The following is a 26,938-nucleotide window of genomic DNA, read 5'->3' on the forward strand; positions in this document are numbered from 1 at the left end:
TTATTTCATCTTCATTTGTTGTGAAGTAGCTTTTTGAATTTACAATTCAATTTGCATGAATATAATAATTTTTATAATGATTTGATTTTTTTTATTTTTCTCTCTTTTTTTTTTTAAAAATCAAATTAACTAATAGTTTCTCTATTTTTTTTTTTGGTTCTTATAAATTTATTCCTGTTTTTGTTTCCAACTTTGTTAATATCTTTTTTGATTTTCAGAATTTTTATTTTGGTTGTTGAGTTTTAAAATGTTGTTTTTTTTTAGTATTTTTAGGTGTATGCCCAATTTGATTTCTTCTGTTTCTCTTTCGTTGATGAAAATGTTTGAAGACAGAATTTTTCCCCTAAGGACTGCTTTGGCTACCTACTCCAAATCTTGGTATGTGTCTCCTCAGTGTCAATATTTTATTGTTTCAAGGATTTGCTCTTCAACATACTAATTCTCTAGGATTAAATTATTTAGTTCCCAGTAAATTTTAATCATTTCTCTAATTGTTTTTTATGGAATATAATTTTTAGTGCATTTTAATCAGTAAAGGAAATATTTAACATTTCTTATTTCCTGTATTTTTGAGGTTTTTATGATTTGATACATGATCTATTTTTATAAATATTCCACACACATATAGGAATATGTATATTCCTTTTAATTCCACATTAATAATCACTAGAGAGCTGTCATGTCTAACTTAGAAATTCTACTCAAGGGTCTTATCTTCTTTTTTGACTTTTTTTTGGGGGGGGGTTATATGTTAGAAAGGGGTATATTGAGATTCTCCGTTATTATAATTTGACTTTCTTTCCCCCTGTAACTTCTTTAACTTTTCCTTTAAGTATTTAGATTACATACCATTCAGTATATTTAAGTCAATATTGAAATTAATTCATTGTATCTCTCAGAGTAGTCTAATTTCCAAGTTCATATATTTTTATCGTCTATTATTGCTATTGTTTTGTATGGCCTTCATTTTTATAGATGAGAAAATGGATGCTTACAAAGTTAGAGTGATTTGTTCAAAGTCATGGAGGTAGTAAGGAATAAAGTTGGGGTGTGAAGGCCAGCCCTCTGAAGCCAAATTCAGTTTTTTTGCTTATAAATAGCTCTTCTTGCTCCATTTCCAGGAGTTATCCTGAGCCTTGGGGATCTTCCATGCCTCTCTTCCCTCTCCTCTCTTGGAGAAGTCTCTCTGCTTAGGCCGAATGGGTGTGGTATTGGTTCTGAAGTTCTCCCAAGGAGAGGTAGGCACCAGTGTTCAGGACTGGGTAGGTAGAAGAGACAGCATGAGTCTGGTCTGGTGTAGGGGGAACATCCCAGGGAAAAGGAGAGGCAGGCCCCAATCCAGGGCCTGGAGGAAGGCCCCCATCCTGGGTTGATTCAGGTCTTGAATCCAAGGAATTCTGGGATCTTGAGAAACTGGGGTCACAGGATGGAGTAGTAGCTGTGTCCTTTTCAGGAGGTGAACTCTCCTTCTTGGCCTCCTTCCCTGAGAAAGAGATGCTTTGGGGTGCCAGGTTATTCCCAGGGCCCTGGAGGAGCCTGGGGGAGAAGAGGATCATGTCATCTCCAGGGGGAAATGTACAGTATGAGTCATCCTCAGGTCCTCCAGGGGGCAACTGGGGCACCAGGGAGCTCTGCTCCCCTTCCTCTTTGTTCTCTTCCTCTTCCTCACTGAAAGGTGAATAAGTGAAATATACCTGGCAGGATTCAACTTCTAGAGCATCAGGAAGATGGAAGAAAAAGTAACCCTGGTTGGTGAAGCAGCTGGAGAGAGAGTGACCGCTGGTCTCTGGTGATCTATAGGCTGGGACCAGCTCCTTGGACAGCCACAAACTCAGGTTTGGGTCTTCCTTCTGCATCACCTCCAGGGGAGAGATTTCTGGGGCCAAAATACTAGTGGTGAAGGAGGCAGTGGGAAAAGGAGAAGAAAGCCACTTCTGCCAGAGGGGGAAAGAGGAATAAAACAAAATTACATGTCATTACTTATAGAGGGGCTCAAGACCCACTTGAGACAGTTAGTTACTAGTTGTGTAACCCTGAGCATAACTAGGATTGTTTCTCCCACTCCTAGGGCACAGTTCACCCTTGGAGGTTTTCTTCTTCTGGTTGGCGAGAGTTCAGCATATCTAGTAGGTCACAGACCCACCACACTGCATTCTCTGGCCATATTCTTGGCATTGTGCCAATAGTGTACCCTTCCCACCACTCCTCCTGCCCTGTCTCTGGGAGCAATAATAAAATAAACACCATCATTTCTGGAAATGCTGTGTCAGTCATATACCCTATGGCTCCACTCATCTTTACTATGACCTGGAAGACAAAAACACCCCTCCCTGAACACCACTCCCTCAATGAGTTGTTGCCCATTCAAGTTACTTGAGGACAGAGAATGTCTTGTTTTATGTCTTTGTAGCCCCAGTGCTTAGCACAGTGTTTGGCTCAGGTAATTATTTCTTCCCTCCCTCCCTCTTTGTCTCCCTCCCTTCCTCCCTTTCTGCCTCCTTTCCTTCCTTCCTTCCTTCCTTTCTTCCTTCCTTCCTTCCTTCCTTCCTTCCTTCCTTCCTTCCTTCCTTCCTTCCTTCCTTCCTTCCTTCCCTCCCTCCTTCCCCACTTATCCTCTTTCCACTCCCTTTGGCAGAGGGCTGGCCAGTCCCAGGGGGATGAGAAATGGCACCCAACGAACACGCTACACTTATTGCTGTTTCAGAATCACCTTCCACTGGCCTCTTTAGGCCCTTTTCATGAGATGAGAGACAGGTGACTTTGGGGAATTTTTGGTAAAAAAGAGGGAGAATGAGGAGAGAAAGGAAAAGAGAAAATAAATGAAGGGTGGAACAAGAGGAGGAGATGGCTTTTCTTTTGCTGGAATTTGAAATGGCAAGTGGATCTGACTATGTGTCAGTTATTGGGGGTTAACGTGAATTGAGGATGAAGGAGAAACAGAGAGTAAAAGTGACCACTTCCTTGGCAAGGGGAAAATTAGCCAAGACTTATCTAGAGGCATCTAGGTGGTGCCCACAGTGCATAGAGTTCTGGGTGTGGAGTCAGGAAGACCTAAGTGCAAATCCAACCTCGCACACTTACAAGCTGTGTTACCCTCGGTAAGTCACTTAACCGCTTTGTGCCTCAATTTCCTCATCTGTAAAATGGGCATGATGATAGCACCTACTTCCCTAGGGCTGTGAAGATGGAATGAGATAGTAATCATAAAGCAATGCCCATTCCATTGTTGGACAGCTCCGGATGTCAGAAGTTTCCTGCTTAGGTCAAGCTCCCGTACAAGGAGGGTGGGAAGCCATCTGAGGCAGGGACTTGGGGCCTGAAGGGAAGCAGCCCAGCTCTGCAAGGCCACCAGGTCATTAGACCAGGGACTCTGTGAAAGAAGGGTCTCTCTCTCTGTGTTTTCTTTCTTCGGATCTCCATTGCTTAACCAAGTACTTGACTCTTAGTCAACGCTTGTTGAATGACTCAACGTCTGACAAAGAGGGTGTGAGACCCGAAGGTGATATTTTTCCAACTTCAGCATTCTGTCCTCCTCTCCCTCTCACTATTAAGTAGAAACAATGTGTATTCTCCCCAAGGGGCCAATCCCTCTTCCATTAACCTTTCCCTCCTTCACTTCCCAATTCCTGCTTCATTCTACCTTACCCATGTACACACAGACACACACACACACACAGACACACACAGACACACACACACAACTATACCTGGAAATCTCCTCCGTGCTCTGTGCTCAATGAGGAAAAGAATTTGGAAGGGTCTGGAATGTGACATTTTAAAATCTTCTTCAGCCTGCCAGGGAGGAAATGAGGATGAGAGAGGGGAAAACCAGGATGTAGGATGTCCCTCTCCCATGTGGAAACCCTTCCTCCTTCCCAGATCCTCCCCTCCTTCTTCTTCCCCTTCTTTTTTAAAATAGCAAACAATTGTTATCAGGATTGTGAGTGGAAACACATGTCCATGCATACACACAGTGACATTTAAAGACATATATAGCATGTGTCCACAAACATGCAATAACACATGCAAATATAATAAATACAACCATGTTAGGTATGTGCACATCATACAAACACACATGTATGTTTCAATGTATAAAACATGCATGCATGATATATACAAATATGGTACCTACACAGAAACACAATATGCTTGCACACCTGTATCCATGCACATAAGCATGAATGCAAGCAAAAGCATGTGAAAAATTAACTTGCCAAAAACACCCATGCAAAGGTGATGTATGCGAATGTGCATGCATGTATGAACATACATGAACACGTGAAATTCTACACACTCACGTGTACACACATGTTCACATACCCTGAGTCTGAGAGGCCAAGATATATGGGGGTATCATGGCTTCCTTATTAATTCCCACAATTCTTTCTTCAATAGCTCAAACCCAGACCACCCACTCATCCTTGGACTGAAGGATGGGGAGGAACAGGCTCTTCACTAGTCTTGGCCAAGACCCAACCAGGAGCTTCAGGGAATCCAGGAAGGGGAAGAGAGAGAGGATGAGGGTGCTTAATGATGGGTAAGTGAAGGAGAGAGGAATTCAGGCAGGGAGGTTGGTCAAAATATCTCACCATTTCTGGGGGTATCCCCTGGGCACCAGCAGGATCACGAAGAAGATGCTGACAATGCCACACAGACCCATAATTAAGTTGAACAGCCTATTGAAGGTAAACACTGGGAAGGGGAGAAAAAGTTAGGAGAGTGACCAAAATGGAAGCTAGTCAAGGATCTGAGGATATAATGTGGAGAAGGTCCAATCCCATTCAGTACCAGGTCTGGCCCCCAATATAGACTCATATAGCACTTTTTGAGATGAGTAAGATGTGTTTTTTACTAACCCCATTTTATAGATGAGGGACACTGACAATTAGGGAATCTAAGTGAGCTGTCCAAGGTCTCTCAGGTAGTCAGTGAGTGACAAGCTAAGATCAGAATTTAATTAGGTCTTTCAGCTCCAAACTCTATGAATGTTATTCCTTCACAGCTCCTATTTCTTTATTGTAACTCTGTGAGCCAGCTAAAGATTATCTACATTTTACAGAGAGAGAAACTGAGGCTCATTTAGATGAATTGCCTCGATCACATTGCTCCTCAAGAGCAGGGATTGTCTCTTTCTTTTCCTTGTGTCTCCAGCACCTAGCATGGAGTTTCACGTGTAGTAGGCACTTAATAAATGACTATTGATTGACTGGCATTTATACATCTAGAAAATATATGTAGAGCTTTAAAGGATGGTTCATGTGGACAGATTCAGGATAATGGAAGTATCTTTAGGGTGGGAATGTTTTGTTTTTCATCTTAGTATTCCATGCACTGAAGGCTTCCATTGATATTCACATAATGTTAAGATTTCTCAAAGTCTCCTAGAAACCTGAATAGATTACTTGTAGAAGATTTATCGGTGGTGGTGGGGAGGGGGATGGAGAAAAGGTGATTTAAGGAGTCAGATGGAAAAGAGCTCTAATCTGCATCACTGGCTGGGAGAGCCACATCAATAAGAACACTGAAGTATCCCTAGTGCCTATCTAGCACAGTTCTTTGCACGTAGTAGGTGCTTTATAAATTTTGAATGACTTGTTAAGTTGCTTAGCACTTGCAGACCACCAAAGACCCAGGATCTTTTTCACAGAAACTGTCGTGACCAGTCATAGCTGCCTCTGTCCTTTACTTGGCCATATGAACCCCAATGTGGAACTTGATATTTATTCTTTATTATATTTCCTCACATTAGAGTCTACCTGCCATTCTAGTCTGTTTAAACTGTTTTGAATTTACAAGCCAATGGGCTTGTTATCCTTCTTAACCCATGGAGGGGACCCAGCCCAATTCTCCCCAATTCTGCTCAGTAACACACTTTCCCTGCTTCTCCTCATTTTCCTCTCTCTCACTTTCCATATAGAACCCTCATGTTCCCCTCACTTCTCTTCTTCCCTTTCCCTGACTTCCCTCCCTAAATCTTCCTACGCAGAATTATCTATCAGAGTCCCATCCCTGCTCCCAATTACTTTTTTCCCCGAATGATCTTCTCTTTAAATACCTTGTGGTTTTGTCTGGAAGACAAGGGTCTGACTCCAGGGACTCCAGAATGCTGGAAATCCTTGTCTTTCTGGTTTGCCTCGGACCTGGAACTCATATTTTGTGTCAGGAGAGAGTTTTTCAATGTTGACCCACCTCTGATTTTGGTTTATGGGCAGCATGGTGGCTTTCTGCAGAGAACCCATTGGTTATTGGTTAATCAATAAGTATCTATTAAGTACCTGCTGTGTGCCCAGAACTAGGCTCAATTAGACATTGGGATACAAAGACAAAAAATGACAGATAAAACAATCCTCATCCTTAAGGAGTTTCTGTTCTATAAGGGAGGTAATATAAAATGATACATGTATATGTACATGTATATATCTCTGTGCATACACACACACACACACACACAGAGAGAAACTAAACACAAGGTGATTGAGAAGGGGAAGTACTAGTAGCAGGAGAAATCCTCTGAAAGAGGTAATATTTGAACTCTGCTTTGAAGGAAACAGAGGGAAGAAAGGGCATTCCAGTTGTTCAGTCCAGCCTGTGCAAAAACACAGGAGATGGACTGTCTTGTATTAGGGTCAGTGAGGGAATTTAGAGAACTTTAGAATCCTAGAATCTTGAACTTTTAGAAGCCTGGGATGTTTAGAACCTTGGACTATTGGAATTTGGTCTCTATGCATTTCTATTGTTTGTTGCCCTGCTTTATATCAGCAGAACTCTGTATGCAGGGTTCAGGGCAAAATGGTGAGGAGAGTGAAGTCTCCCACGCACATGCCCCGCCCCCAACACTCAGCTTCTTCCCCCTTCACTGCCTCTCTTCTGGTGCTCCTCACACCCTCGTGCTTTTTTGCTCTTCTCTATATGGTCCTCTGCATCTAGTCTCCAAGCCCTCATTCATACCAAAGTATCATTAACTGATAACGGTTTAAAGTATCTCCCTTTTCATAGGTGTGCTTGACCAAAGTAAAGAGACTGAAGGGTGACACCCAGTCCTGGTTAATGTTTCACTTGCTCCCAGATGGCAAAATAAAGGCTGAAGTAATTTACAGGAAATAAGATTTTGGCTAGATGTAAGGAAGAACTTCCTAAAGATGAAAGCTGTTCAATAATTAATGATATGCCTCATTTAATAATAACAATTATTATTTTATTAATATATATTATTATGTATTTTATAATACATTTTGGAGCTGACAGATTGTTTCATTGGCATAAGTAATCACAGATAAAGAATTCCAATTTCATCAATTCCAATTCCAATTCCACCAATACATACCAGTATTTTCTTGGCCACTTCTAGCCCTCAGTGAGTCGGCTAAGGGACTGGGAGACAAAGGGATAGACCAAGGGTCCCACTACTAGTATGTGTCAGAGACTGGGCCTGACTCCAGATCTTCTTGTCTCCAAATACCCAAGGCCAAGTCTCTCTCAACTATGCCATATTTGTCTCTAATTGTTGGTTTTTCATTGATAGAAGGAACTCCCCAATGAGGAAATGCCCTCTACCAAAGCAGATTGCCATCTCCTTTCTAACTTCTAGTCTTAAGAGAATTGTTTGGCCACTGAGAGGTCAAAGGTCACACAGCCAATCATATATGAGAGGTGGGACCTAAACCTGACTTTGCTCCCTCCACCAAATTGCCTCTCCTGTAATTATACTCTTACATTACACTTGCAATCTATGTTCCAAGCTAAGAGCAAAAGATCATTTAGTCTAGGAGTTCTTAACCTGTGCGTATGTGTGTGAGTGTGTGTGTATGTGTGTATGTGTCCTAGACCCCCTGGGCAGTCAGTCTGGTGAAATCCCTTCTCAGAATCATGCTCTTAAATGAATAAGATAAAATATATAGACTTACAAAGGAAATAAATTATCTAGAAATACAGTTATCTAAATATTTTTCAAAAATTCGTGGTCTACACGTTTAGAACCCCAGTTTTAAGCTACCCATCACCACGAGAGGACTAAGAGGAATATGAAGAAGGGTCCTGAACGGAAGTAGGAAAAGGAGGAGTAGGGGTACTTACCCTAATAACATTCCAAGTCAGAATGTTTATCTTTTCTATCCTGGTTCTCCTAAAGTGCCACACACACACACACACACACACACACACACACACACACACACACACATCAAAGAAGTCCTGAAGGGGTTGAGAATAGAAAAAATTTAAGAAGTCATATCCCAAAGAAGGAGCTAACCTTCTTCACATGTTCTAGACCCCTTGGCTAGTCAGTCTACCAAAGCCTAGTGACCCTTTCTCAGAATCCTGGTTTTAAATGCATTAAAAAAATAGGTTTATAACAGAAAACAATTCTATTGATATAAATATTATTTTTCCCAATCTAATTTTCAGCTTCTTGAAATCTTTCCATGGACCCCTTGGATCACAGATTAAGAACACCTGGACTTGATTTTCTCTGAGGATCTTCCCTTCCAGCTCTGAATCCTGTGGTTCTCTGCCTGCCATAGACTGAGATGGGATTGAGCTATACAGAGGGTTTGGTAGGTATGGACTTCTCCAAAAAGCCTGAATTCAGAAGGGCTGGCTGTGTCTGGTGGGGTGATAGAGGTCAGGGGAGGACAGTTGGGAGTAACCCCAGGGGGTCAGGGAGAACAGAGAAACTGAGCCCAAAGCCTCAATACTCACCTCCCAGGAGCTTCCCTGAACCTTATATCTAGCCTCAAACACCAGGTGCTTCTCCAGATAGTGTGAACATAGGGGGACTACCCAGGACACATTGTAGGCATATTCTTCTTGCTGGGTTAGGCAGAGGTCACTGAGGGCCATCAGTCGAACTATAGAAGAAGAAAGGGGCAGGAAAAGTTGGGGATGCTGGGAGGAAACTCCAATAAAGTAGGGACTCAGTTATCCCCTCCTGCTTTCTTCCATCTAGTTCCATCCACTTTGTCTGGACAACTGCTCCCATCATCTGAGCTCTCTGGACTCTCATCCCTGCACTCCCATCATGGCCAAGGTATAATAAGCAGGTCTCTCTTCTTCATACTTAATTCAAACGAGAAAAGCTTAAAAAACAATAGACCAAGAAGCAGGAAAATAAACATAGGTTGTACAGAGGCTAGAGTCAATATCTGAGTAGACCTAAACGCTGACCACAGAAAGGCATTGGCTAAAATGTCCAAAAATCCTAGAACCTCAGAACTGGGGGCCCTTGGAACCTCATTCAATTCCTAGGCCAGGCAAATGATTTTAAGGCCCAAACAGGAGCATGAGCCAAAAAAGAGCAAGGCACAGAAGCAGAGTGTAGAAGATAAAGGCCATACTCTGTCTGTCATTGGTACCATGAGTTCTTCCTATTATTCAGATCTGAGAAAGGAGTTAATTTTCTACCAACCATATTTTATGTCCCTTTTATTTCTTACATTCAAGAAAAGGGTCCATATCCCCCACCCTGCCCTGGAGGATCCAGGGTCCCCTCACTCACTCTTATCAAAGGGTCTGAATTCCTCTTCCATCACAATTCTCTGTCCCCCAGTCAGACAGCTCACCGTCATGACCAGGACATCAGAAACAGTCAAAGACTGACGCTGGAAGGAAAAGAGATGAGGGCTGCAGTGGGTGGACCTAAAGTCAGGGCTGAAGAGGATGAGATTGGGGGAAAGTGGACCCAAGTCATCAACAATAAAGAGACAGGGCTCTATATAGACTTTCCCTCCCCTCATAACTTTCTTTGAAGGCTCAGAGTGCTATAGAGTCAGAGTGGACCTTAGAGATCATTTAGTCATACCCCTTCATTTACAGGTGAACAGGGCTACAGAATTAAAGCCCAAAGTCTCCCAGGTCACTCCCTCCTTGATTCTCTGAAGACTCTATATCCTCCCCTGCTTTCTCTGCCTTTGAATTCCACTGTACATGGCAAGGTCCAGCTCGATATTTATAGACCCACAATATTTTCAAGCTCAAAGATTTCATCTTATCTCATTTTCAAGATGATGGAACTAAGAGCCAGAGAGGGATGGTCACTCAGCCAAAGCCAGTGGCAGACCTGAAACTAGAATTTCATTCAAATTCCATTGACAATGTTTACTGCCTGACTTTGAGAAAGTCCCTTCATTTCTCTGGGCTTCAGTTTCGTCATCTGTAAAATGAGGGGGTTGGGCTGGACAGCATCTGAAACCCTTCCAATTCTCCACATAATCCTCTGGTCCCTTCAGGCATCTGACATTGCTCTATACCCATTGCAGCTGCCCAATATGGAGAGACTGTGACTTAAATAGGAATAGGAGGAGGTCCAGAGGGTTGGGATAGTAGATAACACCAGGGATTTAAGACTGGAAGAATCACAGATTTAGAACAAGAAGGAACCTAATTTCATCCAATCCAATCTCTTCATTTTATGAATAAGGCAGCTAAAGCTCATAGAGGTTGGGACTTTCCTAAGGTCCCATAGTTGGTAAGTGGCAAAGCCCAGATCTGAAGCCAAGATATAGAGAAAATCTCCACCCTCACTCTCTCTCCCCTCTCAGCCCTGTCCCTCAGAGTATTCCAGCCACTTACATCGATTCTTCCTAAGATCAAGTCACAAGTCCAGAGTGTTGGCTCCACATGGAGAAGCTCACAGCTTCGGTTCTCTGGTCTGTTAAGAAGAAAACTAAAATATTAAGTCTCTTTTAGAGTGTCCAGCAACTGAGTCATTTCAATCTGTCCCAATCCATCTATATCTTATTTGTATATAGTTGTTGATGTGTGATCTCCTCTCAGTAGACTGTGGGCACCTTGAGGGAAGGTTGTGTTTTTTGCCTTTCTTTCTATCTCCAGCACTTGTGTCTAACACATAGTAGGTGCATAGTAAATCTAGCCTTTTGACTTTACTTGATACAACCTTGACAATATTTACTCTGTTCATTGGCCAATGTCTCTGAATCACTGAGTAAATGGGGGAAGGAGTGGTAGGGCATAAAAAGACAGTAAAGATGAGAGGGCTTTGGTTTTAAAGGGCTTTGAAAGCCAAACAGGATTTTTATTTAATTCTGGAAGCAAGAGAGAGCCAACAGAGTTTATTGAAAGGGGGTGAGATATGTACAAGAAGGGACTATGGCCTCTTCCACTTGGGAAGCCCCAGCCAGGCCAGGTCAAGTCTTTATATTATTTTGTGTAAAAAAATTTATTTAGCTTAACAAGCCTCATTATATGGTTTCCCCATCATATTTGGTTTTTCATTGATATAAGGAACTCCCCAATGAGGAAATGCCCTCTACCAAAGCAGATTGCCATCTCCTTTCTAACTTCTAGTCTTAAGAGAATTGTTTGGCCACTGAGAGGTCAAAGGTCACACAGCCAATCATATATGAGAGGTGGGACCTAAACCCAGATCTCCCTGAGGGAAGGTTGTGTTTTTCCCAATCTAATTTTCAGCTTCTTGAAATCTTTCCATCGACCCCTTGGATCACAGATTAAGAACGCCTGGACTTGATTTTCTCTGAGGATCTTCCCTTCCAGCTCTGAATCCTGTGGTTCTCTGCCTGCCATAGACTGAGATGGGATTGGGCTATACAGAGGGTTTGGTAAGTATGGACTTTCAGGACCACCGTAGCTGCCAGCAGGCGAGAGGGGAAGGGCAGTCCTGAGAACAGCTCCTACTGGGACAGCAGTGAGACCTGATAGCCAACAGCGCAGGAGACAGGAGAAGCATTAATGACCACCACTCCTTACCTTTCCTTCGACTTGCCATAGAGATGGCATTGCTCAAACCTCTGGGTAGTTTCTGGCTTCCAGGTGCAGGAGATATTGGATTTTGAGTTATAGAAGCAGGAAAGCTGAGGAGAATCTGAAAGAAATCCAATCATCCACCGAGGCTTAAAATCCTCTTACCAACATCCCCTTTACCATTTACCTTTATCCTTCCTCCCGTCATCAGCCTTTCCTTTTGGGGCATAGATGGACTTTTCTTTCTCAGTGCAAACAGCTCAGTGTTGGATGGGTTTATTATCTGACAGGTGGAAAATTGAGTCCCTGAACTAGTTCAATGACTTGCCCAAGGTTGCATAGTTAATACGTGGCTGGGGAAAAACTAGAACCCAGGCTTCCTTGCTCCCCTTGCTGAATTCTTTCCTGTAAGCAAAGCTGTAGGTGGTTTTAAGTGGCGTCTACACCGGAAGTGTGGGTTGGAGTTGGAAAGGACCTTAGAGGACACCTAGTTCAACCTTCTCAATTCACAACCAAGGGAAATGAGGCTTAGAGAGATGTGCTATGGAGTCCTATTACTATGGTTACAAAAATGGGATTCTCTCACAAATTCAATACTTTTTCCACTAGAGCACATTAGATTCAGTTATTCTGGAACTTTATGCTAGGAAGCACTAACTATTTATCTAGTCTGTGTCCTCTGGTCTCCTCTACTGTCATGCCAACCCACGGGTCAACTCCTCAGTCTATTACAAAGACTCCTGAGTATATAGGATAGTCCATAACACTCAAAATTCACAACCTGAACTTTCTCCCAAGATATACCCTCAACATACACACACACACACACACACACACACACACACACACACACACACACGAGCACACACTCCTATAAGCTGGATGCTCAGTTTATAAAATTAGGTTATGGAGCATGGGACTGAGAGATGGGTTCCCCCTCCCTGGATCAGGGTTGATGTTGGATAATGGAACCACCGAACTGAAGCAGACCCCAAAGACCATCTAGTCCAACCTTCTCATTTTACAGAGGATATAATTGTGCCTAAGGGAGATTCAAGGAGGGGGCAAGGGTCATAGAGGTACTAAAGGCAAATCCAATTTTCCCATGAAGTTCAGTGTTTTGTTCTAGTTCTCCAACGATAGGATTTTCTCACCTTTCAAGGCTCCTTGGATCCAAGGAAGAAAAAGCAGGAGAAGGAAGAGAGGCAGGTACCATGGGAGAGGAGAACAGGTGGTAATACCCACAGGGTGAAGTTGAGTATGGGGCCCCTGGAAAAGAGAATGGAAGAGAGAATATCCTCATTGTATTATCACTTCACAACTCTCGTCATCACCATTATCACCTTCAAGAGTACTGTCACCTTTATTATTATCACTACCAGCATCATCAAAACTAATAACACTGACACCTCCATCACTATCATCTTCCTGTTTGGCTCTGGTTTGTGGCTTCCTGTTAATCCTCCTCAGGTGATACAACCAACATTCTTGGGGGGGGTCTTCCTCTTGTTCCCTTGGTGCAACAAGGAGATCAGCTGAGCTTGTAGTTCTCCATTCTTTGCTCTCAATAAATGGCAGCCCCACCTTCTTTAGAACATTACACCATGCTCTGAATGGTCCCAAGCTTTTTCTTGGGGCAATGGCCCTTCTTTGTGATAGAAATATGCCTTATGGCTACAAGTCAATGGGTACCACAGTATCCAAAGGATTCAGGTTATGGTCACCAAGAGATGGATGATGGAACAGAGTGGGGCACAGAAGACACAAAGAGACTGTAATATATTATGTACTATTTGTGAGTACTCTCTCAGCTCCTTTAAATTTTCCTGTATTGCATATGTATTTTGGTTTTACATCATATCCCCAGCACCTAAAAAAGTATCTTGTATATAGTAATATATGTATATGTAAATATATAATTATTAATCAATAAATATTTGCTGAATTGAATTATAGTGTTAGCCTACATTTTATAAAGATGCTGAGGTTTAGCAGTGTAAACTAACTTGCCCAGGGCTTGTCACAGGGCTAATAATAACCACGAATATGTATATAATCCTTTAGGGTTTGCATAGTGCTTTACAAATATCTATCTCATTTTATCCTCATGCCAATTCTGGGAAGTAAATGCTGCCATCATCCCCACTTTATCGATGAGGAAACTGAGGCATAGAGAGGTTAAGTGACTTATCTAGCATTACATAGGTAGTAAATGTTTGGGGGGCAGATTTGAACTCAAGACTTTCAGACTCTAGTTCAAAATTCTACTTTTCTATCACCTGTTAATTAATAAGTGTTGGGTCCAACATTCAAAGGCAAAGCCTCTGATTTTAAGTCCAAGACTCTTGCCACTATTCCGCACTGTTTTTAGGACAGGAGAATCTAAAATCTAACGGTGTTAGAGATCACCCTCTCATTTACAGAGAGGAAAACCGAAGCCAAGGGGGAGTCGATGATTTGCCCAAGTTGTCAGCCAGTAAGTAGCAGAACCAGGATTCCAAGTTCTGATGCCAATTCCAATGCTCAGATACTCTATCACATTGCCTCTTTGAAGGGACTCAAAGGAATAGAGTAGGAATGATGGGCAAAGGGCAGTGGGATTGATCATTTGCCTCTGCCCCTTCCAATCATGCTTAAGTCGTGTAGACTTGGGGAAAAGAGAGGAACGGGGGAAATGATTTGGAAAGTTGTCCAGCCTTTTCTAACATACTAAGAACAAAGATCCCAGAAGTTACCATCTGGAGAGAAAGTTGTATAGTTAGGTCCCTAGAAACAGATGCAAGTCCTCTTGAGTTTTATTTCTGATTCAGCTACCAATGAGGGAGGGGGTCTTGGATCAGGCCTGCTGTTCATCTGCACCCCGGTATTCTCATCTGGAAAAGGAAAGAGATAAGAGGGCTCAGGTCCACAATGAACTAATTCCAAGGGAGTTGCAAGCTCTTCAGCTTGGGACTCTATCCAGACAAGCAAATTGCCACCCATCCATGCTTGCTAGGTAAAACTTTTGTGATCCCTAAAGAACTGTGTAAATGTTAGCTATTGTTGCAATTATGGTCACCACCATGATAAATCATCACCAGCATTATCATCACTGCAGTAATATGCATGTAATATAGTCCCTTGGGTTGCCATGATGGAAGTACTTTGTAAGTATTAAATCAAACACGAGAGAAAAAAATTACTACTGCTACTACTACTACTACTACTACTACTACTACTACTACTACTACTAGTACACTGCCATCATCAGAATCACCATCACCATCATGGTGTTATTATCATCCTCATCACCATAACTATCATTCCTATCATCCATAACTGTCATCCCCCAAATCAACCACATCCCCATCATTATATAATCTTCCCTGTTGCCATTTCAGGCATCCCTATCCTCTCAATGACCATAACCACCATAGTCAACAGCACTCTCACATTCGTCATCTTTGCCAGCACTCTCATGATTGTGGCCAATATGACCATCCTCTCCATTGCTGTCATCATCATCACAGCCATCAGTTCCATTAGCATTCCCATTCTCATTACTATTGCCATCACCATCACCTCTATCATTGCCAGTATCAATCATCCCATGGAACTCTCTTCCAGGTCTTCTTGTGAATTCTCCATGGGGAATCTCTCTAACATGCTGAAGGCACCCTAGAACCCTTGATAAATTATAGATACCAATAAAATACACAACAGCCCATGCCTTGCTCTCATTAAAGGAAAGCTCCACTTTCTTTGGGAAATACTAGCTTCTCCCTCAAGCAAAATGTCTTCTTTGTAATGTTCACATTCTCCCAGGGATATCTTGTGACTTTGAGCCCTGCAACACCACAATATTTAAAGAATTAAAATGGTGAATATGGGAAAAGTAGGAAAAACAATCATTTCACATCTTGATGAACTATCTCTCAACCACAAGGTGGCCTAATATTAGAAATTCCCCAAATCCTACATGATGACATGATAAAGCCAATAGTTTTATTCACTAGTTGAACAACTATTTACTGTCCTTGGATAAGAGATCACAAAGTTTTGTCTAAAAAGACTGCTTCTTAATTGTAAAAGTATTTGGTTTCTTCCCCTTGTCTCCTGACCTTGAACAGGGAATATTTTTTCTTATTTGTTAATAAATCTTGCTACTTGAATTTCAAATACTCATCTTTTCCTTCCACTCCTATGAAATGCTTTGCTGATCTATCCTAAGTTGTCACAGAATGCTACCAACTGGCCGAAGTGGATCTGAAAGGTTACAAAAGCCAAATCTGAACCCCAGAAACCTGAATATGTTATTGGCAAGAGCAGATTCCTTAGCAGAGTAATTAATCTTTTTACTCTGAGTTTGGCTTCCTGTCTTTTGACCATAGTCATCAGACCCCTGCTTGTGGATATGCCTCTCCCAAGAGGTAGAGAGAATTCCTTGATGGTCAGCCAGAAGGCCATGAAAAGGTGAATTATTGGCATGAGGGGTCTACAACTTATTATGCAAAGGAGAAATGGCAGAAAGTATGGAATCAGATGGATTTTTGATTGGAAAAAGGGACGAGCAAAAATGAAATCGTATTAATAATAAAATAGTAATAATTCCTCTTTACTCGATGCACACTTAAAGGTTAACAAAACACTTTCCTAACAGCAAACTTAGGGTGGTGGCAGTGCAAACATTATCACCCAGTTTTCCAGAGAGAGAAGCTGGCACTCAGAGAGAGGCAGTGTGGTATGAGGGGAAGACTGCTGCATTTCAAGGCAAGGAAAATGAGTTCAAATCCCATCTTCGCCATTTTATCGTGCAAGATCACCTTCCCCTATTGGAGCCTAAGTGTATGACTTAAGATCATAAATTCAGAGTTGGAAGGGACCTTAGAAGTCATCTAGTCCTGGGGCAGCTAGGTGGCACAGTGAGTAGAGCACTGGCCCTGAAGTCAGGAGGACCTGAGTTCATATCCGGTCTCAGACACTGGACACATGTACTAGCTGTGTGACCTTGGGCAAGTCACTTAACCCCAATTGCCCCGCCAAAAAACAAAAAAAAAAAAACCAAAGAAATCATCTAGTCCAACCCCCCATTTAAAAGTTGAGGAAACTGAGGCCCAGAGAAGATTACAGGACCATAGATCTAGAGCAGAAGGGACCTCAGGGGCCACCTAGTCTGACCCCTCCCCTTTTACAGAGAAGAAACTGAGGTCCAGGTACATGAAAGTCACACAGATGGGAAGTATCAGAGTCAAGATTTGAACCCAGGTCCCTGAACTCCAGATTCAGCACACTAACCATTTTGTCACACTGCCTTTCTACAAAATGAAGGGCTTGGACCAGATGACCTCTAAGGTCCCATACAGCCAAGGAAGTTATGTTTCTATGATGTCCTGGGTCGCATAGTTAATAAGTTGCAGAACTGGCACAGGAATCCCAGTGTCCTAACTCTTACATCTAATGCTCTTTCCTCTACTCCTATGCAGTCTAATCCAGGTCGTTACTCCTATACCCCACAATGCACCAGGTTTGCTGCTTGAGAGGTGGTGAGGTGCTAATATCCCATTCTTTCCATAGCTGGGCACTTCCAAGGTCATGATCAGAGGCCAAACACACTCTCACAGTCTATCAGGGCTCCTCTCTCCTTGACTCGATTGCCCTCTTCCTTTCACTGCCTGATGGTCCCACAGTGTTTTATACTCTCTGCTTCTCCCTCCTCACTACTGCCTGCTTCTAATAATTTCAATATGACTTGCATTCTTACCAGTCCACTGAAAATAGTTTCCCTCCAGTCACCAGTAACTTCCTAGGGTGAAAATGCTATGGCCACTTTCAGTTCTTCTTGTGGTGATCATCTGGGAGCCTGCATGGGTTCTCTAAAAGCAAGTGATGCTGTGGTAACCAAATACTCTTTTTGATGGGGCTACTAACCTGACAAATCAAAAGAATGTTTTAAGAATGGACTTTGATGGTTTCCCACAATATCCTTGTGGACTACATGAAGATCCAGTTAGATGAGTTCAAAGACGATGAGACAAAGAGTGATGACAGATTAAGATCAGTCATTAATTAATGGTAAATTCATCCTCTTTTTTTGCCTTGTAGCTAAGTTGAATAATGAAGTAATAATTGCAACAGTGCGCATTTTCATAGCACTTTAAGGTTTGCAAAACACTTTCCTGGTCCACAAAATAAGGGGATTGGACTAGGTGACCTGTTTGTTCCTCCAAGTTCTGACATATCATGGTTTGAATGAATCCTTGTTAAGCTGGAGATCTGTCCTTGGTCCTATTATATTTCGTACTTGTCAGTGACTTGAGAGGCCCCATGGCTGGCATATAGAGAGGTGGGCTCTGTGCCAGGAAAACCTGGCTTCAAGTCTTGTCTTTGATGCCTTGAGTGATCCTGGAAAGCCTTTAAACTTCTCAGTGCCCTAGACAAGCTTCTAAGACTCCAAGTTGGGGCGAAGATGCCAACTTGCATTTGGAGAGCATTTCCTCATCTAAGCATCCCTGATGAAATCCCAGGTCCAGCCCCAGTCTCTTATCCCCACCAGGTTCTTGATTGTGTGTGCTTGTCTTTCATTTTCGAAGACGACCATGACATCAGGAAAATGATGACATGACTTGCAGTTGACTTTGATTTGAGTGAGGGAAGGCTATACAAGGTGACTAGCCTCACTTTCTCCTCCGGAGACATCTGGATCCAGTGATCAGATATTCATCAGGATGACTGGAGATGACCCAGGAAGAAGACACTGAAGTCATGTGCACAAAGCTACAAGAGATATCTAACCGGTCGGATGACAGAATCAGGATCTAAAAAAGTTGACACACTGATGGACGGAATTGAAGAGGAGGGAGCTGAATAAGGATAGGCCCTTTACTTGGGTCCAATAATCAGCTGCATGAACACAGGATGTGGAAAATGTGGGGAGGCAGTAGTTTGGGTCTAACCACATCACTCCCCTGTGTCAGGGGTTCCTCTTGCATACCAGAGCACAGAACATCAGAGGAAACATCAGAGCTGGGACAACCCTAAGATATCCTTGTGCCCAACCCCCTAGATTTTACAGAGGGATTTCCTCTTCTGTAAAATGAGGGGTTTGGAGTAGGTGGCCTCAGGGGTACCTTCCAGCTCTAAGGCTATGATCCTGAGGGTGAGGCAATGGATGAAGTTTTGGGCTTGGCATTAGGAAGACCTGAGTTCAAGTTTAACCTCAGATACTTGCTAGCAGTGTGGCACTGGGCAAGTCACTTAACTCTGACTGCCTCAGTTTCCTTAACTATAAAATGTAAATAATAATTATGACATATTCCACAGGGTTGTAGTTAGGATCAAGTGTGATAAAATTTACAAAGTACTTAGCACAGTGCTTGGCACATAGTAGACACTTAATAGATTCATTTCTCTCTCTCCATGAGTCTATGGTCTGGGTTCAAATCCAATGTCTATTCCTTACTACCTGTGTGACCCTGGTCCAGTCAGTCAATTAGCCTTCATAAGCATGTGTTTCTTCATTTGTAAAAGGAAGGGATTGGATTTAATGGCCTCTAAGGTTCTTTCCAGTTCTAAACCTATGATCCTTCTCAAGATAAACATTCTCAAAATCTTTTTGACATACTTCTGTTGGAACCTAACCATGATGAAAAGTTTGGTTACTCTCAGAGGAACCCCTGGTGTCCACTTTAACCAAGGAGAATAATAGGAGTTATTTGGAGTGATCTGCAAAATCTGCAAAGGATGTTTTCTTGATTCCTACTCTAATATACTCTTGGTGACTTTGTCAGGTTCTCCCAAAATTCTGTCTAGATTTTGTGTTAAATACTCAGAAAGTCATCACACATTGCTGCTCCTGAGCCTGGCCACCCAAGGCCTCTGATTACTAGAGGGGATCCCATCATCCTCCTGGCTTCATTTGCTAAAATCGGCTTTTTTCTACTATTTCCTCCTTACCCAGAGTCGGACCTTCTTTTTCTTCTCTTAATCACTAACATGATGCCAAAGCTTCCATCAGTTACAAAGGGGACAGGGTGCTAACTTGGAAAGAGGACTCTATCCGAAGACAGAGGGGCAAGAGCAGATCTGGGCTCATCTACTCACTACCTCTGTCACCTTGAGTAAGGTCTTACTTTCCTCCTCTTCCTCTCTTTCCCATGACACTTGGCAATCCTTTCATTCTTCCTTTGTTGACTATTGCAATCCTGAGCATCGATTCCAAAACTTTGTTCCTTGTCTTAAGCCCACCATACAACTTCCTTTCTGTCTCTCTCTGTCTCTCTGTTTCTGTCTCTCTGTCTGTCTGTCTATCTCTCTCTCTCTCTCTCTCTCTCTCTCTCTCTCTCTCTCTCTCTCTCTCTCTCCCTCCCCCCCCCTCTCTCTCTCTTTCTCTTTGTCTCTCTCTGTCTCTCTCTCTCTCTGGAGGAATGTTTCTCCTATGTACTCCCCCTTCTCCCCTCCTCCACACCTCAGATCCCTTAATGTCAGCCCACATTACCTTCTTTATTCCAGTCTCTGAAGAAGGAGTAGCTCTTCTCCTTCCCAAGCTCAATCTTCCTGTTGCTCTAGATCTCATTCTCTCCAACTTCCTCCTGGAACTTTAAAAGCTATCTTTTATCTCTATCATCCCTCTATCATCCTCAATCCCCCTTATCTCTCTTGGATCTTTTCCAGCTGCAACAATCATGGCCACACCTTTCCATTTTTATAAAAACTTCACCTGATCCAGCCATTCTCTGGATCAATCCTCTCATATCTCTCTTTCTTTTCACTAACAAACTTTTAGAAAACGACAACAAATCTTCACTCTCATTGCCTACATTTCCTCACTTCCCACTTATTTCTCATCCCTTTGCAAAGGATCTTGTGACCCTTCCCCCCCCCAATGCCCCTGTCTCCAAGGTTACCAGTGATGCCCTAGTGGATGAATTAAAAAATCTTTGCTTAGTCCTCGATTTACTTGACCTCTCTGCAGTTTTTTCTGACACTTTATGACTTCTTTTTTGTCTTGGAATTGTCTTCTCCTTTGAATTTTGTGACAGTGCTCTGTCTTGGTTCTCCTCCCACCTCCCAGGCTGTGCCTTCTCATTCTTTGAAAGAGAACTTGAACTTGAACTATGGGTGCATGACAACACTGTCTTGGTTCCTTTTCTTTCTACAATTGCTCTCTTAGTGAACTTTTCAGCTCTCCTCGGTTCAGTTAGAATCTTGTTCCAGATAAAATTATGGAGTTAGTCCTATTGGTCTGTAAAGTCCCTTCCAGCTTCCAAATTATGATCCTATGAAATCGGGCCTTAATAATGATTCCTAAATCTATATAGCATCACTTACTATCTCTTTAGAACCCCAGTCCTCTGTTACAAATCACCTCCTAGATATCTCCATAGAGTCGCCCAGTAAACAAGAATTTATTAAGGGTCAAGCAGGAATGCAATAAAAGACAAAACTAGTTGCTGCTCTCAGGGAGTTTATATTCTAATGGAAAGACAACAAGTAAAGAACTGGGTGTTGATTTGCTCAGGGTCACATAGCTAGTGCCTGATACAGGATCTGAGCCCAGGTTTTCCTGACTCTCCTCATTTCTGACAATAGTTCTTGCATCTGCCCCTTTCTTTTTATCAAATGAGACAATTTGTAGACTTTAAAGAATTATATGAATGTTAGTTATCATCATCATCACCACCACCATCATCATCATTATCGGCAGCACCACCACCACTACCACCACCATCATCACCACCATCATAATCACCATCATCATCATCACCATCACCACCATCACCACCACTACCACCACCATCATCACCACCATCATCATCATCATCACCATCACCACCACCAGCACCAGCACTGCCATCATCACCATCACCACCACCATCATCATCATCATCATCACCATCACCACCACCACCACCACCACCATCATCATCATTATCATCTAATATCACCATCCCCCTCATTCAGGTCCTCATCATCTCTCCCCAGGACCACTGCAATAGCCTCTGAATTGATGTCCCTGTCTTCAGCTTCTCCCTTTAACAGCCCTTTCTCCACATAGCTACAAAAGACATTTTCTTCAAAGGCAGATCAGACTATGTGATTTTGCAATGGCTCTCTATTGCCCCTAAGACCAGAAAAGAGCTCCTCTAGCTTTTAAAGCTCAGTACAAATGGCCCCAAATAAGCTTCAACTTGACTATGTACATTCTTCCTCTTCCCATGCTCTCCCATCGCAGCCAATCTGGCTTTGTGGTTCCTCAAACAAGATGTCTTGCCCATCTCCATGACATTGCATTGGCTGCCACTGCCTCCCCTCCGCCTTGCCTCTGGCCTGGAATGCAGCTGGATGGCACAGTGGGTAGAGTGCTGGATTTGGAGTCAGGAAGACCTGAGTTAGAATTCTGCCTCAGGCCCTTACTAGCTGTGTGACCTTGGGTAGGTCACATAGTCTCCATTCACCCCAATTTCCTCATCTGCAAAACGGGGAAAATAATAGCATCTCCCTCCCTGAGTCATTGTGTAAAGCATTGAACAGTCCCTGGAACAGAGTAGGTGCTTAATCAATGCGTGTCCCCTCTCCCTCCTCCCTCAGAGCTCTTCAAATCCCAAGTGCCATCTTCCACAAGTAGTCTTTCTTGATCCCTCCTTAGCTGCTAATGCCCCTGACCCAGGAACAAACAGGGAGCTTGTGTCTACTTCTGCCCATGTTGTCTCCCCAGTAGAACATAAGCTTCTTGAAGGCAGGGACTGCTTCGTTTTTCTTGTTGTATTCCATCTCTGGCACATGGCAGCCACTTCACTAACTCACTAATTAATAGATCCCTTCTTTCTCTTTCATCCTGCCGCCCCATTGCCAGCTGACTGGAGCTCACCAGTTTGAACCTCCTTACACCTCTCATCACATCCCTTCTCTTCACTTAGGTGGCCCCTGCCTTATCTCCTGCTTTTTTCACCTCTTGCCTAGATAGAGCCTCTTAATAGACTTCCCTAAATTAACTCTCTCCTCTTTCCAGTAAGTCTCCAAACAGTTGCCAAAATTTGTCTTCCCAAAGTAGAGGTCTCTCCATGTCACACCCCTGCTTAAGAAGCTTCTGTGGCTCCCTATGGTCCCTAAGATAAAACATACTCCTTACTTTGGCATTTAAATACCTGCACAATCTGACTCCTGCAAATCTTTTCCAAAATTTATTGCAACTCCCCTTCAATGATCAAACCATCAACAAGCATTTATTAAGTACCTCCTGCATCCAGGTCACTCCACTAGGTCCTAAAGATACAAAGATGGGGCAGCTTTGTGGCATGGTGGATGGAGCACTGGACCTGGAGTCAGAAAGACCTTAGTTTAAATCCACCTCAGCCACTTACTAGGTGTGTGGCTTGGGACAAGTCCCTGAAGCCTGTTTGCCTCAGTTACATTATCTGTAAAATTAACTGGAGAAGGAAATGGTAAACCACTCCAGTATCTTTGCCAAGAAAATCCCAAATAGGATCATAGTCAGATAGTACTGAAACAACATCAACACAGAGGGGTGTGTGTGTGTGTGTGTGTGTGTGTGTGTGTGTGTGTAGACCCAAAAGCAGGAAATTGCTCTGAGCCCAAGGTTCAACACCCCTCTTTGGGACACACTCAAGCTCCTCCACCAATGTCTTCTCTGAAACCTGGCACCCAGATTAGAGCCTCATGCTCTAGCTGCTGGAGGATTAGCTGGGCTCCTGCTCTGCTCCTGATTCAATGGGAGACTTTGGGCTAGCTGGACCCTCTTCTCCTTGGCTCAGGTTCGTGGAATCCCAGGACCTTCACCTTAGGGGGGACCTCAGAGACCCAGCTTCCCTTCCAGCGCAGGATCTCCCTTGACATCATCACTCTGAGTAGTGACTTCTCCCCAAGGCAGTGGGTCCCATTGTTAGGCCATTCTGCTTTGCATTGAGGTGAAATCTTCTCTGTAGTTCCACCTTTTCCTGCAAGCTGGATGGGACATCAGACATTCTCTAGTGTATGGTTTTCGTCTTTCCGATAAAGAGACCGATTAAATGATCTGGACCTACAGGGACCTCAGAAGACACTGGCTCTAACCCTTCTTTTTAACAGATGAGGAAACGGAGGCTAGAGAGGAGAAGGATCTTGCTCCCTGCCTCCCCAGGTCCTGATGATGGGACATGAGTTTCAGACCAGATTATCTCCCTCCACTTCCCCCAGTCAGCCTTCTCCCACCCCCAGCCTGGCACTCAGAGGCTTTGACTCTCACTGTCCTTGGCAGCTGAGTGGAGGGAGGCATCAAAATGCCATGGATTTGCATCAATTTGGAATGCCCAGGAATGCCATCTACATCCCTCAAGCTGACTCTTGGTCTCTTTCTCCCAGTTTTGTCCTCCGGCACCAAGTAGAATAGTCTGATCCCTCTTGCAGGTGACGTCCTTCAGACGCTTGAAGACAGCTCTCATGTCCTCCCTTCCCTTTCACAAACTTCTCCTCATCAGGGTTAGTTCCTTTGACCAGTCCATATGGATGTGCCATGAACCATCCTGGTTGCCCTCCCCTGGCCATGCTCAAGTTGGTTGGTGACAGAGGCCATGCTCCAGGTGGGGGCTGACTGGGGCACAGCTCAGTAAGAATGTCATCTCCCTCATTCTGAACACTGTTTCTGTGGCCAAGGAAGGCATCAGCTTTGGGGGCTGCTCAGCTGCACAGCTGACTCATCAGGAGATTACAGTCCTAGCTCTTTTCAAAACTTAGCTCTCATAATTACTGGTCGCGTGACCTTAAACGAAGCACATCCCCTCTTTGGGGCACAGTTCCCTCCTTTGAAAATGAGAGAGATGGACTCTATAATCATTGTGGTATCCTATGATTATCATAACCCTCAGATTTCTTCAGGGTGAAGGGGGAAGGGTTAGGAGTTGGGGAATCTTGAGTCATAGAGATAGATTTTGATCTCATGTAATGAGACACAAGGACAGATGCAAGCCCTCTGCCTCCCCCCACCTCACCCTCTGATAACTCAACAGTCACAGGCTCAGAAGGGGAACCCAAGATGCTCCCCCATCCTTCTAAGAAGGAGAGGGAAGGAGGTCTCAGAGTACAAGGGAGGGAATCTGGATGGAGGAATCTAGGGGCATCTTCCTCACCCATTCTCCAAGGCTACCCCTTCCCTGTCTGGCTATCCCCAAAGAAAAGAAGCAGAAAAACAGAGGATGGTAAGTTTTCGCCCACAGGGCCCCAGATCTGTCTTACTGCTGGGAAAGATGTGTCAGAATGAAACTGCTTAAATATGTGCCTGCCATCCACCCCCTCCTTAGCTGGGAAGCATCCCCTAGCAGCCTCTCCCTTTTCTCATAGCCCATTACTTTTCCCTTGTCCTTCATCACCTCTATTATTATCCTCCACCATAGCCCTCTTTTTAAAAGGTCCCTTAGCCCTGCTCCATCCATGTCCCCACTTCCCACCTTCCCCATCCCCCTAGTCTCTTCAAAGGTCCCTCACCTAAAGAAACAGAGGATATAAGCCCATAGATTTCAGGCTGGGTGGCTCTTAAAAGACAGTACCATCACAAGATCTCAGAGCCTGAAAGGGGCCTCAGCAGCCATCCAGTCCAACCCATTCCTGACCAAGGATTCCCAGTACGACACACCTACTAAGTTCTCATTCAGTCTCTGCTCAAAGATCTCTAATGAGAGGAAACCCATCACCTCTCCTGGCATTGGGACAGCTTTCACCATTAGGGAGTTTCCTAATGTAAGCCAAAATCTACCTCTGCAGACTTTGCATCCCCTCCTTCTGATTCTGCTCCCTGTAACCAAACAGAACAAACTGATCCCATCGCCCATAGGACAGCCAGCCCTCCAGGTATCCGAAGGCAGCTCTCATACCCCCTCCCCCACCTCAGTCTTCCCTTCAGAATCAGCATCTCAGTTCCTCCAACCCATCCTCATTTGGCAGGAGCTCCATCTCATCATTGCCGTATTTGTCCTCTTCTGGACACCCTCCAAGTTATAAGAGAGTTGGAAGGGAGCTCAGAGGCCAACCCAGGATCTCTGACTCCAGAATCGATGCTCTTTTCAGGATATCAATGACTTTTCTAAAATGGACTCAAATCCAAACTTTACTTTCTGTTCCAAAGCCTATATATTTGCAGAGAGAGAAACTGAGTCTTAGGGTGGTAGAAGGACTTGTCCTAAGTTGTATCAGAGGCCAGATTTGAACCCATGTCCTTTGTTTCCAAATTCAACGCTCTTGGCCCACCGCAATGACCCGGACCCCTGGGCAATTCTTTCCCTACACCTCCCGTTTCCTTCTCTCCCCTCTCCAAAGGTCCATCACTTCTGCCCCCACATCATCTCCTCTCCCTCATCTTTTCTTCCTCTTTCAAGAGTCCCCCTGCCCCAGACTTACCTCCTCCAGCTGGTTACCTTCAGCCCCCTCCGCTGCCTCCTTCAGGGACACTGCCCCTACCAGGGCCACCAGAGGGGGCAAGCGCACTCTGAGGCAGGGATTTCTTGGGATGAGAGGGGATTCCCGGAGACGGGAGGTCACTGTCCCTTAGGTGGCCTGAGGAGGGAGGCAGGCCGTTGTCAGCAGCCTGACACTCTGCCCTAAGGGCTCCATGCACTGGCCTGGCCCAGGGCCTCCAAGTCTGACAAGGCAGCTACCTGGGCAGAGACTAAAAATCCCCCAGGCTCAGCCCACTTCCTGTGGTGACTGGGGGAGGGGGACAGAGGTGGGTGGAAATTAGGCTAAGTCTGAAACTCTGAACAGAGCAACCAGGTACCAGATAGAGATCTCCCCCACACACTCCCACATTCATGAGCACACATGTGCACACACATACCCCATTCTGTATGGAAGAGGCAAGACTGGGCTGTGCCTCCCAGGAAAGGCCTCCTCAGTCCTTGGCTCCCGCTCCTCAGATCTTTAGACCACAAAATGCTGCTTAATTATACTGCCCCTAACATATGTACAAGACTACCCAATGCAGAAGTCAAGTATCCCCTTACACACCCAGTCATACATTGCCACATGCACTACATACACATCCATACATGTAGCTAATAGCCAACATTCTTCTAACACTGTGGATTACAAAGTGCTTTTCATGTGTAATCTAATCTGATCCTCACAGAAGCCCTGTAATGTGGGCATGACAGTTATCATCCTCCCATTTAAAAGATGAAGAAAATGAGGCTCAAAGAGGGAGGGAGCTTGGCCATGGTCACACAGCTAGTAAACTTGGAAGGCAGAATTAGAACCC

General features: G+C 43.9%; 1 protein-coding gene across 1 annotated transcript; it reads right to left on the reverse strand.

Annotated features, from left to right (window-relative positions):
* Positions 1 to 351: 351 nt before the first annotated feature.
* On the reverse strand, positions 352 to 26,325 carry IL2RB (interleukin 2 receptor subunit beta). The gene is made up of 11 exons (XM_036760923.1): positions 26,083 to 26,325; positions 14,454 to 14,591; positions 12,873 to 12,987; positions 11,725 to 11,839; positions 10,570 to 10,648; positions 9,497 to 9,599; positions 8,701 to 8,849; positions 6,059 to 6,227; positions 4,593 to 4,695; positions 3,708 to 3,792; positions 352 to 1,934 (listed from the first exon to the last, which is right to left on the reverse strand). The coding sequence occupies exons 2-11, from the start codon at positions 14,454 to 14,456 to the stop codon at positions 1,191 to 1,193; spliced, it is 1,665 nt and encodes a 554-aa protein (XP_036616818.1). The 5' UTR covers positions 14,457 to 14,591; positions 26,083 to 26,325; the 3' UTR covers positions 352 to 1,190.
* Positions 26,326 to 26,938: the final 613 nt, after the last annotated feature.

The sequence above is a fragment of the Trichosurus vulpecula genome, chromosome 5, assembly GCF_011100635.1.
Source record: "Trichosurus vulpecula isolate mTriVul1 chromosome 5, mTriVul1.pri, whole genome shotgun sequence".
In the NCBI taxonomy this organism is placed as follows: Eukaryota; Metazoa; Chordata; class Mammalia; order Diprotodontia; family Phalangeridae; genus Trichosurus; species Trichosurus vulpecula.

Bases quoted from the DNA above. Each gene is read 5' to 3' on its own strand.
- IL2RB (XM_036760923.1), bottom strand. The intron at 10,649-11,724 runs GTAAGGAGTGGT...TCTTCTTAACAG, and splicing joins TATGGCAAGTCGAAGGAAAG to ACCAGAGAACCGAAGCTGTG. The intron at 3,793-4,592 runs GTGAGATATTTT...CCTCCCTGGCAG, and splicing joins AGGGGATACCCCCAGAAATG to GCTGAAGAAGATTTTAAAAT.